We start from the raw sequence: 19,236 nt of genomic DNA, 5'->3' as shown, positions 1-19,236 counted from the left end.
TTGCAACCACTGCAACCGTGTCTGCCTGTCCCGCATCGGACTTGTCAGCCACAAACGAGCCTGCAGCTGACGTGGACTTTACCCCTCCATAAATCTTCATCCGCGAAGCCAAGCCAAAGAGCGAATCAAAGATTAATCACCGAACCTTTATATTTCATTAAGATGTCTTTACAATTGAATATTGCTTGCAGAGGGCTTTTTGGCAGAAGCTGTAGTTGGTTTTTGTTAGCAACTAACATTAAAAAATTTTAAGGGTTAAATCCCATTGATCCCACATTGAGCCAAAGAGGGACGGAAATGGTTGTCCTTAATAACCTGCTGAATATTAGTGACATTTAGAGTGTGAATGAGAATGATCTAAGCCATTCCATTTGCATTGCCTGAAGAAATTCTTGCACTATCTGAATATCCTTTGAAATCATTGCTAGCTGGCATATCATTACCCAAATCCTCAGTTATGCCAGATGTCAAAGCTAGGATATAAATTTCATTTTTAAACTATTAAAAGGAAGCAAATTAAAAAGATAAATAATCTAAATAAACCGAAATATTTAAGTAAAGGAAATTGCCTTGCAAATTCTTTTTGAGATCATTAAAGTCTTAGACGCTGTGCCAAGTCTAACCTGGTGAACTTCCTCAGTGGGACGATGAGGACCTCATTCCAACCAGACCATGGGCCGGTTCTGGCCGTCCACATCTGTACCAGGTAAATACAGATGACGCGGGCACTTGTCATCATCTCTTATGATGACATTGCTCCCAGTTTAATGAGAATAACTAGTCCAATCCTTTGTTGGCTGTCGATCGAACCCACCAAGAAGCAATCGTGCTGGGAAATCTCGGCAAGACTTATTTTGCTGAAATGGTGTATCAACGGAAATCCGTTTGGAACTCTCCAGAAACAGCATGTGGATTTGGCGTAGATATGCGAACTTTGTATTTCAAAAATACGGGGCATATTGCCTCATGGAATGTTGTATTTAATTTATACTATAGATGTTAGTGTATCTTATGCTGTGGCAGGTAAGAATTTCAGTGCACTTTTACAATGTACTTATTTATATGACAATAGCCTGTCGTCCTCATACCCATGTTGCTACTTTTGCTTGCAGGGCTCCAGGCAAATCTTAATTGAAGGTTAATTGTGGCCCTCCATTCTCTACGTCATCTGCCGATGGTATTTGATAGATGATGCATCGGAGGCAGGATTTAATGGAAGAGAGGCTCGTTGCGAGTGAGGGTTGTTCTACCCTGATGTCAATGAATCCTCCAAGCGATAGCTGAAAGTTCTTGTTGGGAATTCAGTTTGGCCATCGACAGCAGCGTGTTTCATGGAGTTATTTAACCCCGTGACTAAAAAAGAAAGGAATGGCAATTTTCTTTGGCTTGGCTTCGCGGACGAAGATTTATGGAGGGGTTAAAAGTCCACGTCAGCTGCAGGCTCGTTTGTGGCTGACAAGTCCGATGCGGGACAGGCAGACACGGTTGCAGCGGCTGCAGGGGAAAATCGGTTGGTTGGGGTTGGGTGTTGGGTTTTTCCTCCTTTTGTCAGTGAGGTGGGTTCTGCGGTCTTCTTCAAAGGAGGTTGCTGCCCGCCAAACTGTGAGGCGCCAAGATGCATGGTTTGAGGCGATATCAGCCCACTGGCGGTGGTCAATGTGGCAGGCACCAATGCAATTAGTGCAATACTATTACACCAATCCAGGTTTGAATCTGCTGCTGTCCATAAGATATTGTATGCTCTCCCCACATTTGTATGGGTTGCTCTGATTTCCTCCCACATTCCAAAAAAGTGCGTGGCAAATAGGTTAATTGGATATAGATAGCACAGGCTGGAAGGACCAGTTACAGTGTTGTGTCTGTAAATTAAATGAAAAGGCAAACCATGTAATTTCATGTGAGGCACTAATTCTCCTTTTCATAAGGGATTTTGGACTGTTAACAGTCATAGCGTCTAATAAGTATTCGCAAGATATTCATAATCATTAAAGTTATCTGACTGTGGATCATATCAAAGTATTAGCTAACTAGTCACCTGGGGGTTCTATGGGAGCCAATGAGAGATTCAAAGAGCAACTTTTTGAATCCCAGCAAGGTGCAGATTAGATGCATGATTAATAACTTAGCTGTACAACCCTGGTTATATTAAGGCATAATCTGTGGAAAAAGAAACGTTTCGGGCAATAGACCCTTTGGCCTCTGTTCGCAAGCAGTGTCCGTTACCTGCAACATTAACTCCACTCCTCGTTCCACAAGTACTTGCTGAGTGATTCCAGCATTTTCTGTTTTTATTTTGTTTTTTTTTTAAATCATCGTATGTCAGAATCAGCTTCAGATATGGTAAAATGGAATATTTAGTCCCCCACTAAGGCAGAAAAGTACATTTACCTTATATTTTGGCATATAAAAAGACTGGATATATAAGTAACCCCCAGAATTTCCACTTAAAATGTAGGTTTTGAGCCATACTCACGGTATAAGACAGCCCCAAGTCTGGCACTTACCAGTGAGATCTTGCTGTCCCAATTATTCTTGACCAACCATCCAGCGGATTGAAGGTGTTAAGCACTCTACTTAGCAACACAGTCTTGGTTATTTAAAATTCAGCCAATTAATTTCAAGTAATGGCAAAACCCTGTCAATGACCTACCATAATATGCATCAAGTGTAACATAAATACCAGTCATGTCACTTAGGTGTCAGTTCTTGTACATGCTTCTCTAGAGTTCAGGGGTGTCTGTTAGCTTCCTGTTAAACAGGCTTATAATACATTTTTATTGTTTTAAATATAACATTACTATTAATCCAGCTTCCCAAATGTAAGTTTCAGTAGAAAAATATCCAGTAGTTGGACCGTAGGAGTTATGCAAGTGTTTTATGCTGTTCTCAATCACTGTGGAGAACACTCTAAAACACAGGATATTAAGGTTTGGTGTACAATTCAACCCCCTGGTTTTGGATGACATTTTTAAGATTCAAATTCTGTTTTACCTGCTGACATATATGGTAATTGCTTCTGTTGGCACAAAGAATCTTACAGAATATTGAAAGTGTGGAGAGAGTCCTACTGTATTTCTGTTTGCACATTTAGCAATTGAGCAATAATTCATATCTGATTTTGCCTCAGTAAAGTGCCTATCAATCCAACTTCAGAAGTAGCAGACAGGGTGATATGCGAAAGTTTCATTTGATTTAATATAGGGCTTCCAGGTCACATTATCATAGACCTTGATATTGAACATTGAAGGCAGGTTCCTGATTATAACAGACACAAGATCCAATTAACTGAGGAACCAGTCACACGAACCCAAGGGAATAACGAGGGCAGACCTGAGATTTGAAGCAGATGCTATTAAAACCCTTCAATTATCTAATAGTAACGTGGTAATTTGCAAGCCAGCTATTTGACATGATTTTTAAAAGGACATTGTTCAAGGGATCATACGTGCATTTTTTTAAATGAATTGTTCAGGGAATCTTGTGCACTTTTTAAAAAAAAAAATGACTGTCACATTTCTTATCTTGTCCCATATTAAAGGCATTGATGTTTCTTTACACATATTTTGCAATTGTGTGATATATAAAATGTATAATGTGTTGGTGAAAGAAAAGGAGTGTCCCAATTTCTTTCTTGATGCCAGTTCCAAATTGAACAGGTAAAGTAGAATTTCCTCTTGGTCCTATGGCTGTTCTGTGGGTTATCACACCAACACATTGCTGAATGCAGGCCTTAGCATGTAAACTACAAGGGACACTTGACTGGAAAGAGCATCAGTGGAAACTCACTTTATTCTGTGACTGAGTTCTGATCCAGTTTATGAGATGCATGTTTGATTCCTCCGATATCTCAACTCTGATCTAAAATCAAAGCTTATTTTACTCTTTAACTCTTAGGAACTCTGAGAATTAAATTATGACTAATACAATAGCGCAGGTCAATCAGAAAATATTCACAATTTTAAAAAAATGATTTTGTTGAAGTTGTTTTGTTCTACTCAATATTAGAGATGTAGGGAAATTATTTTAGATAGTGCCAGCCTCAAAGGATGAATGAATTATAAAAACAAGTCCAAAGAAATGTATTTTTTTTAATACACTGTGTTGAATTTTTAGTTTCTCAGCCAGTTGCTCATTAACAGTCCTGAGGAGGACCAGCCATGTCAAAGGAGATATGACTTGAAAAAGCAGCGTGTTCAAAATGAAGGGAAATAAATGTATTTGGAGACAAAATTCACAGAATGTTACCACAAATAATATCCTGGATGCTTTGAACTAGATCAATCTTAGATACATTTGCCAATAAGTGTTCTGCTTGCTGACAGTCCACTCATCCCAATGTCCATTTTTACTGGTTGGAAGTCAATTATTTTAGATACATCTGCATTTCATTGGTGGTTCAACTCTCCAGCTAGTCAAAAGCTTAAGAGCAATCTGCACAGTTCATTCAGAGCTGTGTAATCCCTTACTGTCAAAAGGTTCGTTCAAAGCATTTAAGCTGGAAAAATGATGCTTCACTGAAAGAAGGTTTGGACACTTCAATTATTTAAATCTCTCACTGGAGATATTTTTAAAAGCATTACAGAGGAACTAAATTTAAAAATAATATTAGACATAAAAGCACCTTGCCTTTCACATTATCAGGCTGTCTTTGTACAATTTATACAACAATGAGATATTGCCATAGTTCAATTTCAGCTAAAATTGAAATGCCGTCGTATAGGAGGACTTGTGTATAGGACAACCCTGGAATTCCACATAAAATGTTGGCTTTGAGCGATGCCTTTTGTGTATAAGATGACCCCCCCCCCCCCAAAAAAAATGCTGCTTACCGCCACCAGTGGATGCTGTTAAAAGCAAATCACAATATTTTAATATCAAATTTAAAAGTTTAAATTTTATTTGGACATTTTAAAATAAACCACTGTCGGCTCCTGTAACAGGCCGTTTAAACCCTGTACAGAGCCGACGGCAGTTGGACTGGGCAGATGGACCCCATGGAGGAGCGCTCTGAGACTTTGCGAATAGCTAACAGGGCATGCGCAAGATTGCATTGGAACCTGTGGGAAGATGGCGGCATCTTGAAGGTTTGGATTTTAGACCCAGCGTATAGGATAGCCTATGATTTTAAGGTGAAATTTTTGAGCAATGTGGGATTCTAAAACAAGCTCTTGAATAGCTGTGGCTTTTTTTTTCATCATTACTGACGGGAAGCTTCCCCATTAGTCACTTTATTACTCCCTCCTGTCTTTCCCCCTCCACCTGCCAACCTCCTGCTTCAAAGTTAACATTTCAGATCAAAAATCCTTGGTCAGATCTGGAAAATGGAGAAAACTTGTTAGTTTTAAGCATTGAGGAAGATGTTGTGGATGGGACAAAGGTAGACCGAGACCCACGTCGCAATGGGGTTTGTTGTAGTAATCATCTGGGAGATGGATTATTGAGGACCATTGGAGAGAAAGAATCTTAAACAAAGGGAATGTGTTGAGTGTATCTGCAAAGGGAGATCACAGGAAAGGATCATAAAGAGTAACAAAATGCAAGGAGGTGGAACATGATCAGCAGGAGAAAAAGCGAGCTGATATCACAAATGGATGAATTCCATGGGTGGATGTGCACTTTTTTGAGAGTCAGAAGACTGCAGAGGGCCCAGGCAATTTTCCAAGCAGACTCAGGGCTTTGGAAGGCCGTACACAGCTAATCCCACTCAATATTGAATTCTACAGCTTTCAGAATCCCATTTTCTCTGTCCCCCATTCAACTACAAGATGACTATGTGCAAGTAATCTTGACAGCAACTCTGTCCTCATCCTAATATGGGCCTTATCTCTCTTACCCCCTTCTTATTGGAACTTTAAATAATGTTTTTTCCCCTTTCTCCATTCTGACAAAGGATCCCTGACTTGAAATATTAGCTCCATTTTGCTGCCTGACCCACTGAGTGTTTCCTACATGAATTCTTTTGTTCACCACTGTTCAGCATAACAGCTGACCAGTGATGGACTACCCATTAGGCTGAGTAGGCTGAAGCCTAAGGGCCCAGAAGGTGAGGGGGCCTGTCAAACAACAATAGAAATGTTACTTCAATGATGTCAAAGGGAACTAAGTCACAATATTAAAAGTATTCACCTATTCACAAATCAAAATAAAACAATGGGCCCGTTCATTGCGGTGACGGCTCAATGCTGGATCAATGGCCAACATTGTTATCCACAATCCCCCATGCAGCAGCTGGAACCGCTCTGCCTGTCGTTGCCTGTGTGTGTGTTCTTTGTCAATATATTTAGCCTAATTTGGGTAGTATTGTAATAACTTCACCATCCCCCAAATCACCGCCTCCACTTAACAGCTTTTTGAAATGTGGTCTCTATGTAATGGGAACATTGCATATAGCAATGTCCCAGAGACAGTACCTTGGTAATGTCAGTCATTTATTTTTGAGGAAGATACATTTTGGCCAGATATGAATGAAGCTTGCAGAGTTCTTCAAGCGATCTTTTTATCCAACTGCAATCCCAGGTGAAGCCTCAGTTTGACATCCCATCCGCTAATTGACAGCTAAATATTTCACTTTATGTTTCACAGCCAAATGTGAAACAGTTTTTCAGAGCACACTGTTGAATTTATCATCCATTCCATAGAGCCCACAATGTTCCTCTGGCCCTTACATGTATGCTTGTTGTGTGGGACACTCGGAGATTAGTAATAATGTGCAATAATATTCAACTTCATAGCTACCCATTGATGGCACAGGTCACTGTTGCCCCAGCAGATTTCTATAGCACATGTTCAGTATGATGCCTTACAGCTTAACCCTTTGGACTCAGTGTCCTTGTTTTCATGGACTACCAAATGTCTACTCTGTGTACTGGTTTTCAGAGACTACCAAAAAGCAAATATACTCTGTTCCCATTTTTGGGGACTGGATTTATATCCAACCACCAGCTGATTTATATTGAGATGTGCATGTTGTAATTTACCCACAGACCCCATCCAGAGAATATATTGTGAAAGGTTAAAAATGGTCAGAGTCCAAGGTGTTAATCAAGAACTATCATGGAGATCCCAGGAGCATGTGACTGATGGCCTGGGAGAGGCAGTTCCTCTTACCTTTGTTGTGGCCTCCTCAGAAGCCATTAAGATCTGTTGTTTCTAATATAACAGTTTCACATCGCATTCAACTCATGGAGGGAAATGCAGAAATGATTTCTGCTGTTGCTACACAGTTCTGCATTGTGCACTTCCTGTATCACTGGACAACAATTTTTTCCCAAAAGATTTGTTTCCTGGGAAAAAAAAGTATGGATTATGATAGGCAACTTCAAACTGAACACAAAGATAATTCCAGATTTGCTGTATCATGAAGGCAGTTGGAGAAACATTAAATTAGTTTTAATTGAATTTAGCATCAAGCGTATACCCACCACAAATGTAACAGGATGTAGTATCACAGCCGTTGCGGTATTCACAAGAAATTTCTGCTGTATTGAACCTTCCTGAAGACAAGTCAGCTTTATTTCTCGTTCATTACCATGCTCACATGGGGAGCATATTTACATAGATATGTTAGGAAAGCAATTAACACCTTAAAATATTAAGGTACTGAGATGTATAGACTGAAAGTCCACGGTACATTATCCACATCTGTACTTGGGGGGGGGAAAGCTGTTTCCCACTCTGGACGTAAGGGCCCGAGTGCTATGGTACCTCCTGCCAGACGGCAGAAGGGAGAACAGTTTACATGCGGGATGTGTGGAGTCTTTCACAATGTTTATTGATTTCTGCCTGCATCTAGTTGTAGTAGATGTCCTTCATGCTAGGAAGAGGTTCCCTAATGGTCTTTTCTGCTGACTTTATTATCCTCTGCAGGGTCTTGTGATCCGAGGTGGTGCAGATGCACAGGATGTTCTCAATACGTCCTCTGTGGAATGTAGTGAGGACGAAGGGTGGGAGATGGACTTTCCTCAGCCTTCACAGGAAATAGAGGTGCTGGTGGCCTTTTTCTTTGGCTAAGGGAGCAAGAGAGATTCTCTGGCAGGTGCACTCCGAGGAACTTGATGCTTTTGATGACCTCAATGGTAGAGCCGTCAATGGTCAGGGGAGTGGGATATCCCTTGATAAATACCATTGTTAAATACACTCACTATGCTATTGCCTGAAGAACATGTGCACAAACATGTGTTCGATCTCTTCTTTCTTTGGCTTGGCTTCGCGGACGAAGATTTATGGAGGGGGTAAAAAGTCCACGTCAGCTGCAGGCTCGTTTGTGGCTGACAAGTCCGATGCGGGACAGGCAGACACGATTGCAGCGGTTGCAAGGGAAAATTGGTTGGTTGGGGTTGGGTGTTGGGTTTTTCCTCCTTTGCCTTTTGTCAGTGAGGTGGGCTCTGCGGTCTTCTTCAAAGGAGGTTGCTGCCCGCCAAACAGTGAGGCGCCAAGATGCGATCTATATCAAAGCAATTCACAGCATCAGTATATGTGAGCTGCTTTTATACCCTGTCTGCATCCATCCTGAAAAGCATGCCCAGGCCTAAGACAACATTTGCATAGCACTTCCAGTGAATGAATGCCCAGGTTTGCTTGGGTAAAATAGTTTACTTAGTGAGCAATTACCAGTACCTTAAAATATGACAGGAAATCACAAAATAGGTTACATTTAAAAACAGTACATGATAGGAAAATTTTAAGGTTTTTTTTTGTGAACAGTAGCTCAAAATCTATAAAATGCACCCAAAAGTGTTCAGGAAGCAAACCCTTCATTGCTCAGTGTATTTAACAAAGAAAAGTTTTCAATGAATATCAGCTTAATATTTTCATGGCTAACATTTGGTGAACAGAAATAGCTCAGTAATAAATAGTGGTGACGGTCCCTGTGTGGCAGTGACTAATGGTTCTGACACTGCTGCATCCTGGTGCCTGTCATCAAACGAAGCTCTTTTGCTTTCCAAGTTCCTTACATTTTATCTGCACCTTGCTTTGATTCCGCTAAGGTCAAGCATGAGCTGTTGTTAGTACAAGACAATAGTCCATAGCACAAGCAGTTGGTTGTCTGTGAATGTAAAACAATAGTCAAGTTTATTGTCACAAGAACTACCTGACGAAAGTATTCTCTGGTCCTCAGTACAAAACACGCAGACACACAACCATACATAACACAAATACAGACAAACGATACAGGACAAGTATTCACATATATAAATATTGTTTTGTAAACATAAGAGTCTTGGATGGTTAGTGTGAGCAGTTCCTTTGGTCTCACAGCTTGTGGAAAGAAGCTGTTCCTCAGCCTGGTGGTACTGGCTCTGATTCTCCTGTATCTCTTCCCCGTCGGGAGTATCTGAAAGATGCTGCGTACAGCGTGGAAGGGATCCTCAATTTTTTTTAAAGTGCAGAGCATATGTGCCTAAACAGATTCAATTCTGCACATGTTTGTACTTGTAATGGATGTTGAAATATTCTTTTTTCACTTTATGCTGGAAAAATAATAATTTTCAAGCATTTTGTGTAAAATTAAAATAAAAATGACTGACTCTACCTTTCTGCTTAGACTGGGGTTTCATCCCAAGCTGGAAGACTGAGTGTCAGGGAGCAGTGGTTATTATTGCAATCACCTGCAGCCTGGTGCAGGCCAGCGCTAATGCTTTGCTGCACACTTGATAATGTGCTGCAAGTCGTACACTCCTGTGGTTACCCATAGATTACCCTCCCGTCCACTCCTTCAGTTGCTCAGCGCTTGCTTAGTCTTGATGTGGATTCCTGTCTACTGAGAAATTTAGACTCAGGGCATTGGGGTTGCTTCACATGTAAACTAACATCATGTCATCAATCCACATTCAATTTCTTGAAGTTAGAAGATAGGGGAAGAAAAATAATGATCAAAATTATCTTACTTGTTTCAATCCTTTTGATTCTCTTTTAAGGTGCAGTTACACATGTTGATGAAATTGTTTTATTTAGTGTTCATGACACCAATCGTATTTCTTAAGAGCTATGTACATTTTGAACTGTAAGCTTGTTTCCAATGGATTATGGTTATCTGCTGGTAAGATATCTGGAATATAGGTGAGCTAAAGAAAGATCACTGGCCTTCTCTACATAAGAAGGATTGGACGCAGACTGGAGGATCACTTCGGTTCGGTCACAGCTCCTTCGCTCTGTCCACGTCAGTAACAGGGATCTCCAGTGGCCAACCATTTCGATATTGACACCACTCCAACCCTGACATGTCTGTCCATGGCATAGTCAAACCAAGACCACCTGTAAATTGGAGGAGGAACACCTAATTTTCCACTTGGGCCCTCTCCATCTGGGTGGCTTTAACATCAACTTCTCCAATTTCTGCTAGTCTGCTCCCTGTTCTCCCTCCCTTCTCAATCTGCTTCTTCCTCCAGCTAATTCATAGAGCCTTCCCCCTCCCCCCATTTGCTGGTGTGCTCTCCCTCCTTATTCACCTATTATCTCCTGCCTGTAGGACTGTGCTCCTCCCCCTGCCTCTCTCCCCCACCATGTTTTTCAATGCCTGCCGTGATGACGGGCTAAGCACAAAACATTGTTTTTGTATCTTTATCTTTTGCTGCATAAGCTACCACCGTTTGACCTGCTGAGTTTGTCCAGCATTGGGTTTTTGCCCTCATTGGATAGACAAGTTCCAACTTTCTATGTTACTCTATATCGTGCATTTGATTTGGATGGGTGACAGCTTCACTTTTGGATGTGATATTTAAAATGTAGCTGATTAATATAGACCTATTCGAATCATTATCCTGACAGAAGTGTTTCTTGGAATTTAGCTACATGTTAACATCAATATTAATCCCACCAAAAAGGCAGCCACATTTGAAAATATAATCTTCCATTTTAATTTCTGTTTTCCTAATTTCTGAATAAAGATAAATTGCTTCTTCAACTCAGAGCAAAATACACATTGTAGGCATTTATTGCTAAACAAGCCACAAGTACTTTCTGTGACTAAAAGGAAAACTAAGTTTTACATGTATTTGCCTGTGTTACGAGTCGAGAGGACCCCAAAACCCAGCAGTAATAGATATGCATGTACGACAAAAGAGTTAGTTAAACAAAAGTTGCTTTTAATCATCTTTAAACATGAAAATAAAATCAAACTTAAACTTATCTCCATTGACTCATTTAACCTACTTGACCCCCTTCTAATTCTAAGCGCACGTGTGTGTGTGTGTAATGTGTGTGTAAGTTCATCAAAGTTCTTTGGTTCACACTCCAATCTTACTGGTTGCAGGCAATTCTTGTACTGTGCATAGAAGTTAAACATTAATAAAGTTCACCAGGTTTTGGTGCTTAACAGGTAAATGGTTACCACTCTGAAGGGTTCTTGTTGGTTTTCAAAGAGAGAGTTTTTCTTGTTCCAGGACAGCCACAACTGATTTTTTTAAAAATCAGCCACTCCATTATCTTGCTGACAAAACTTGCCCCCTTCTGGGTTCTTCAGATGATAGCCTCTTTCTTTCAGGTCACCACAGAGTTCCTTTCTGTTTCTCCTATTTCAAGGGAAACACCAGACAGCCAGTCACCTCCTTTAACCAGGCCGTCTTCCAAAGTTTCCCAGCTTGTCCCTCTTGAACCGATGTCTGTGTCTCTCCTCTCTCTCTCTCTCTCTCTCACCCCTTCCAACTCTGAGAGCAAACCCTATTTTTTCTGTTCTCTGCCTGCAAAGGTCATGTGACCTTCCAGACAGTGAATTCTGTTTTCCAGACAAAGCTGCAACTGCCTGTTGTTACATTTGTTGACTTCTGCAAACGACAGTCCATCATGAGTCTGAGAACTCTTGCAAAAGCTCCTGCTGTGATAGAACGGATTCTATCACCAATGTGTATATGTATATATTGTAGTATAAGATGGTTGTGATTGGCTGAGAGTGTAGCCACGCCTACTGGCAGGTCTTAAAGGGTTGCTCCTAGCCAGACCCAGATCATTTTGGACTGGTCGATCTACATGTGATATGCTCCAGTCTTCTAGTTAATAAAAGCCTTGGTTTGGATCAACAAGCCTTTGATTCTTCTGACGTGCACTACAATTCTATTAACTAGAAAGTTTTCAAGGGATGGAGCGTATGCTGCGACCGGAACGCCTCAACATCAACCCGCAGTCGGCTACAGCTCCAAATGACTTTAAGCACTGGGTGAGGTGTTTCGAAGCTTACCTACAACTCTCTGACCTTGTTGTGGTGGAGGACAGCCATCGACTACTAGTATTGATGTCTATGGTGTCCCCGAGACTCTATGAGAGCATCCAGGGTGCAGCCACTTACACCGCAGCCGTGAAGGTGCTGAAAGGACTCTACAAGCGACCGGTAAACAGGGTCTATGCACGGTACAAACTAGTGACCAGGAGGCAACTGCCCGGTGAGTCCTGCAGAGCTTATCCCCAAGCACTAAGGGCACTGGGCAGAGCCTGTGCCTGCACAGACAGAACTGCTGCTGAGACCACCGACAATCTCATTCGGGATGCTTATGTGGCCGGGGTTCAATCTAGCAGGCGCTGCCTCACCTCATTCGATTGAACCCCAATCCCAGCACCATGGCCTTTGATTCTTTCGACGTGCTCTACACCTGCAAAAAGTCTGTGTTTTAAAGTGTTTGTGTGTGACCTGCTCTAACAAACCTTTCCCAATTTATCTCCCAAACACCTCTATATACTCTGTCACACCTGGTCATTCATGTCTCCTCAAATGTTCACATTATTCTTATTGAAGTTTGGCAAAGTTAGATCTCGCTCTCTCTCGATCTCTCTCGTGGTGGAGGCTGTGCTATGTTCTTATCAGTATGGTAGATTTAAACTTGTATGCCCAGGAAAAAGTTCTGGCTGCATTATTATTGTGTCATGCTTATTTGTAGGCTTGAATCTTCATATTTTATTTATGGTTTAAGGTAATTGCGTATGAACTGCAAAAATAGTTTCAGCAATTGAAGGCGCAAAGCCCCAGAATTCTTCTCCTCTGCCCTATTTTACATTTCTCTCTCGACACAGGTCAGATCAGCATTATTGCCTTCACAGCTGCCAGATTATTAAAAGCTGCAATAATATTTTAATAAATGGGAAGCAAACAAACTCCCTGATACGGCAAATGAAATGCTCATTATTTCCTTCCCTGACTAAATACTCAGCTGTCCCAGATGGTAGTCCCTGGGATCTCTCATTTATACTTGGCGTGCGCTCTGTGCAATACATTGCAGGAGACCTTAGTATTATAATGTGGAGGAAGGAACGCTTTTAGATTTGCCACCGCAACTTCAAAATATTGCGCCCTCCTTTGTTTTGTATGCCAGATTTTAGATTAATTGTCAGAGTACATCCATGACAGCGCATATAACCCCGAGATTCTTTTTTCTTGCGGGTGAGGCAGAATTACCTGATCTTTCACCAGAGCCTGTTCCTGGGTGTTGGCCATACATTGAGTAACTGAAAAAATGTTCGTGATTTTTTTTTTCTTTCACAAAAAAAGGTAATAACAAGTTTCAAGAGTAACGTTAAAGCACGAGTATCTTTATGAGCAGGAGTTCTCTGTGTCCCAAAGGGATTATACTGATGACGATAATTATGAAGAATGTTTTTCAGAAGTTGGGATAACAGGTGCTTTGTTCATGTCCTAACATTGCTGCCAATTTCCGTCTGGCACTATTGTGTGTTATCAACAGGCAAGCAATAAAAGGCACAGAAATAAATCGATGTGAAGAATATAATCTTGTGGCTAATCTGTTTTATTGCAGAAACTCAAGCGACTTCTTGCTTTATTCCTTAAGAATGGTTAGGTTTATGGGAATTATACTGCTACAAATTAATTTTTCTTGCATAGCTCAACATAATGCATGAATATATTTGGGGAAATTACTTGTCTGGCAGGATGTATTTGACACTAAGGAATGTTCAGGAAATGAATTAATAGCTTTCAGTGCTTCTGGGAACATTTCAATTAATTTGCCTTTGGGGAGCATTGAGATTTGAGAGGGCTTACTGTATGTACCTTGTCAAATTCCATTATTTGCATTAATTCAAACAATGAAATTTCATTGTTTACCACAAGGGGGCTCCACAAGGCAGATGGGTTCAACGCAGAAGGAACAAGCTGATGTTTGCTACCTGGTCATTTGATGCAATTCATCTGCGTGCAAATTTCTAAAACGAGATTTTTAATTGAAACAGAAGAATTATTTTCAGCTTAGGCTTTCATTTTCTTTCAAAGCTCGATATGTTTATGGAAAAGATGATTGAAACGCTACGAAGAAATCATTGACGTTCTCTGTGAATAAATGTTCAACCTATTGCAAATATAAAGTAAGGTGATTGCATTTATGTGACACCTTCTATGATCTTGGGGTGTACAGAAATATTTATTGACATTGATTTGCTCTTGGAAGTGGAATCAGGATTGTAATGCGGAAGCCAAGTTAGCTCTCCCAAGCAGCAGACTCGAAATCTGAAGTTTAAGTGAATTTTTTTTTAGATGTACAGTACAGTGGCAGGCCTTTCTGGCTTATGAGTCCGTGCCCCACAAATGCACAACCATCTTCGTACAGGTGGGAAGAAACTGGAAGGCTTCAAAGAAACCTATGCAGACATGAGGAGAACACACAAACTCCTCAAACCCAAGTCACTGGCACCGTAATGGCGTTGCACTAACCACACTGCCCATACCTGTGCAGGGAAACCCCAATGGATCTTGGTGGAGAAATAAATTATTAGTGCACAACTTATTGGCAGAGAGGACAAAATGCATAAAGTTGACAACAGCCAAGGAAACACATCTTATTGTCAATGTATTTTCCAAGATACTGTTTATACATCTTTGAATTTTCTGTACCTTGATCAGGTTACTCTTTTGTCTCATTCTCTCCAAAGAAAACAACACCCCCTATCCAATCTCTCCCAGAAATAAAGTCCTTCAATCCAACAGGTCTACAGTGGAACTATATCAACATGGATGAATCTGAAAATCCCCTTTGAAAGTAACAAAAAGAGGATAAATCTACACTTGATTGCGATCTAGGAATCAAGCCAGAATGAGAGAATGCAAAGCACAGAGGACTCTATTAAATAATCTTGTTTAAATATCAGGGGAAGAGTTCTGGATCGGGGAGATTAGATGCACAGACTGGATAAACAGCATTCTGACTGACATTATTTTTGAATTCCCCCCCCCCCCCCCACGACAATATAAATATTCTCCAGGAGTGGGTGCCCTGTAGTCATGGAAGTCTTCAGAATTGAATTTGGACCCATTGACATTTCAAAGTGTATGTTTCAAAACATATCAGTCACTCTCTCTTTCCCTACTGCTCTAGAAGAGTTACAACATGCGAACCAATCGATGTGTGCATAAACTCAACGCACAGCCCTGATGCATCTCTCTAACTTGTTAAATCTAGACCATTTCTGCATCTGCAGGCCACCACCCAGCTCAAATGAGTCTCTCCTTTAGCCAATATATACATTGTATACTTAACTGCTAAGATGCCCTTTTAGACTTTGAGCCCTGATAACAGTGGGAGTAGGACAAGGTCAAGAGGGGCTTGCATTGGTTTATTAATAAATGTATAGTCATGCCGGGTCACTCTGTCCAGCACCAATTGAGTTCAGATATTTTTGAACAAGAAGAATTTCTAGCACATTGGTGAGATAAGATTGAGTTTGAACACTATATACTGGAAGTAGCCATAGTTACAGTTGTGTAACTTAGGCTTTTAATTTTGTGATGAACAAAATAAAAACTAAGCCAGTGGCTCTCAACCTTATGTTTGAACCACTCACATACTATGTTAAGTAATACTTTAACTACCACAGAGCACCTATGCCATCAGTGCTCTGTAGTTAGTATGGGAATATGTGAATGGAAGAAAAATAGGTTGAGAACCACTGGACTAAGCATTCAGATTTTTGACAACTGTACTATTTCTATTGTGTGTTCTTGTTGCTTTTTTTAACCATTTGCTTTGCCTTGCCCGGCGTAGAGTTACTGAAATTTGGTGGCAAGGCATTCAGTGTTTTAATACTTTGAACAAGTTCCAGATTTCCCATATGATTATTTCTGTGATTAATTCCAATTGTTTCAAATGTTCTCACGTTTGTTTCTCTTGATTCCCAGGTCTCCTGACAAATGCATCAAGAAAGAATCCTTAAAGGAGCAGCTTAGAACTCTGCGTGATCTATTTACCCTCGCCAAGTTCTACTGCTCCAGACTGTCATCTGTTGTATGTTATTTCTTCAACTCTCTTTGACTATGAGTCAAGGAACGTAATCCCATCTCTGACTTGTTGAGCTAAAGTTTCACTTATTCTGAACATGAACAACTGGAACAACATCTGGGCCAAACTTGGATTGACCATGTTTGAAACTCCTTGTCCCTGCATTTCAACTGGTGTTGGACCTGCCATTACCCTACTCATGTTCCAGCTCAGAAAGCCTGTTTTACAGTAGACTGAATTATTTCTATCAGCCCATAACAGGTGGTGAATCTTCGGTTCGAGTGGGACATGTAAAGAGTTACGGAAGGCTCCTCAACAAAGACACTGTGCTTTTATGTGGGTAACTCTTGCTGACGTCTATACATCTATTTCCTCATCGTTGTTCACAGAACTATAGACCAAAGATCACAAGGAGAATGCTGAAGTGGACACTATCTCATTGTGAATGAGCTTTACCGGCCGGTTTCAATTGTAGTGGGCTCCCGCAGGACTTTGATTCAGCTTTTCAGAGAGCTGAAATAAATCATACTGGCTAGGGAAAAGTCTTTAATGTGAAAAAGAAATAAAGGGAGTCCTGATGTAAGATGTCTAAGGATGTAATGGAGCATGGAGATAAAATAGTTTATTTCCCGTCACAAAAGAGACGCGTATGAACATTTGTGCTGGGAGGATATCTTAGTCTCCTGTTAAGTTTGGCTGACTTATTTCTCATTCTTAAGTCATGTTGTATTTCAACCTGAATGAAAGGACAAAATGTGAACCATTTGCAGCTCTTATTTTATTTCCCAGCACAAAAGTAGCTACCATCAAACAGCATTCGCAATGAGCATGTCTGGCTACCTGCAGCCTGTGTCGCATTTAAAACAATCATCTGTCGCAAGAAAAAGAAATTCAAATTAGAGGAGAAAGTAACATTTCTGGAAAACAGGATCATTAAATGTATTTTGAGAAACCTAAAGTTATATATTTAACAGTTTTTATATGTTGTATCTTTGTAGAAAATCTTATTTAACAAATAATGTGGTCGTACTATGCCAGCCTTGAAAGCAGTCAAGAGTTGTGTTTTAACTTCTGGTATCTGTCAAAGAGATGATTGGTGTATTTCTTTTTTTTTCCTTTGGACCATTCTGGATCTTAAAACTGACCACAAAGAACTCTGTAGAACAAAGCGCTGTTTATACATCAATACATTCAACCATTGCACTGTAGGAAGGCAGTTCATTTATTTTATGTACTGGAAAAATAGAGTGGAAAACATTTTAAAATTTGATATCAATACTGGTTTTCATTTCTCCCCTTTTCTTCCTTTTCTCATGGTTGACTGTGACTAAATTGGATCTCTGAGCTCATCTAAAATAATGTAAGCTCACACTAGATGTCAGATGCAAAAATAATGGACGGGATGAATGATTATCCTCTTCCCAAAGATCCACTGAAGTAGCACTATTCTCTGGTAATTCACAGAAGATTCTTAGCTAAATATGAGCTAATAATTCACTATGAGAGAGCATCCTAAAACAGTCACATACAACAGTCAGTGTCTCAGAATTTTTTTTTTGTATTCTATAATTTGTATTGCCCACAAAAGTTGCCCAATTGGAGTTTCTTCTCAGATAGCTTTCAAAAAGCACAGAACCACCCACAATTTGCTGGTTTATTTCCACTGAAAAGTGTTTGCACACTTATTGTTCCATCCTTTACGAAGCTGTCTTTGTTTGAACTTCATGGTAATGTAGGCTGAAGAAAAAATAGACCACAAAGACCAAAGCTTCGCCCTTTGGAATCCATGTCCTGTTTTCCAGGACATATATATATATATATATATATATATATATATACGCCATGTCCCGGTTTTCCAGGAATATCAACAAGCGCATATACTATGTGCAAAATTTTCATACTGTAAAAGTTTACCCATAGACCTAGTCCGGAGAATATATTATGAAAGGTTAAAAATGTCTGGAGTCCAAAGTGATAAATTAGCAATTAATTGTTTCCCTGTATGCCAAAATGGAAAAAAAGATGTTGAGAAGCAACACAATGTTCACATGTCATTCAAGAACATTTGATTGTGATTTTGGTCAGTGTTGGCCTGGTATAAAATAGTCAGTAAAGTACAGAATTTAATCTGAGGAAAGGTCCTAATTAGGGAAGGGTAAATGTCAGGTGACTATTATGGTAAAATTCAGAAAAATACTGTTCCCTCAAAACCTGAGGAAACATCCTATTTTTAGGGTGGTAACAAATAAGATTGAAAAATAGAATTATTTGATGCAAATTTAGTTTGAAATTGAATGATTTATTTCATGGTATTTAAAAAAAACTTTTAATCTAATCAATGAGAATATCAAGCCATATTCCACATTAAGTATGTTCATATTTTCTAAACTGACCGAGATCTTCTTACTTCCTTGTTACTTAAATGAAATCCATTCTTTAATGTGTCATACTTCACAGAATCTATGAATGTGGTCCATGCTATCTCTTTCTTGCCATATTTGGAGAATTTGGATGGGGATAAAGGTGTTTGAAGATCAAGTTCTCAATCCTGGCAGGAACTTCACGGCTTACAGGTTGATCCAACAGTAACTGTTAGCCTCCAATGTGCTTCTGAGACAGAAGGCCCTGGAAAGCAAGGCCCTGGAAAGGTTGTTTGCACAAATTCTCCAAATCCACTCAAAAGATAAATGAACCAATGGTCGTATCCTATCCCGAAGTCAGCATCTCATGGCTCAACTTATGGAGTCTATGGTTCACCCATACTGCCAGAGCAGAAATATGTCATCTTTGATCCCAAGGAACCACTTAAGAAGTAGTTTCTCACCTTCGCTCCCATTTCAAAACAAAAACCGCATCAGAGAGGGCCTCCAGCAATCCCAGACAAAGCCCTAATGCAGGTGATTAGAACTCTCACTTTTAGACTATAATGTACATCCACAATTTCCTTTTCTGTCACAATTCACAAAACCCAATATTCAAAGAAACTGTGATTTTAGATTTACATTATTCTAAAATACAGCCTTAA

General features: G+C 40.0%; 1 protein-coding gene across 2 annotated transcripts in view; it reads left to right on the top strand.

Annotated features, from left to right (window-relative positions):
- tafa5a (TAFA chemokine like family member 5a) overlaps positions 1-17,419 on the top strand; it is a 433,494-nt gene extending 416,075 nt beyond the window's left edge. For both annotated transcript variants that reach the window (XM_069909857.1, XM_069909856.1), the window contains one exon: positions 16,112-17,419. In XM_069909857.1, the coding sequence (XP_069765958.1) occupies positions 16,112-16,120 (9 nt within the window). In that variant the 3' untranslated portion in view covers positions 16,121-17,419. The remainder of the gene's footprint in view (positions 1-16,111) is intronic.
- Positions 17,420-19,236: the final 1,817 nt, after the last annotated feature.

Source organism: Narcine bancroftii, chromosome 13 (genome assembly GCF_036971445.1).
Source record: "Narcine bancroftii isolate sNarBan1 chromosome 13, sNarBan1.hap1, whole genome shotgun sequence".
In the NCBI taxonomy this organism is placed as follows: domain Eukaryota; kingdom Metazoa; phylum Chordata; class Chondrichthyes; order Torpediniformes; family Narcinidae; genus Narcine; species Narcine bancroftii.
The sequence above is the reverse complement of the archived record's forward strand: the minus strand, read 5'-3'. Positions and strand labels throughout refer to the sequence as shown.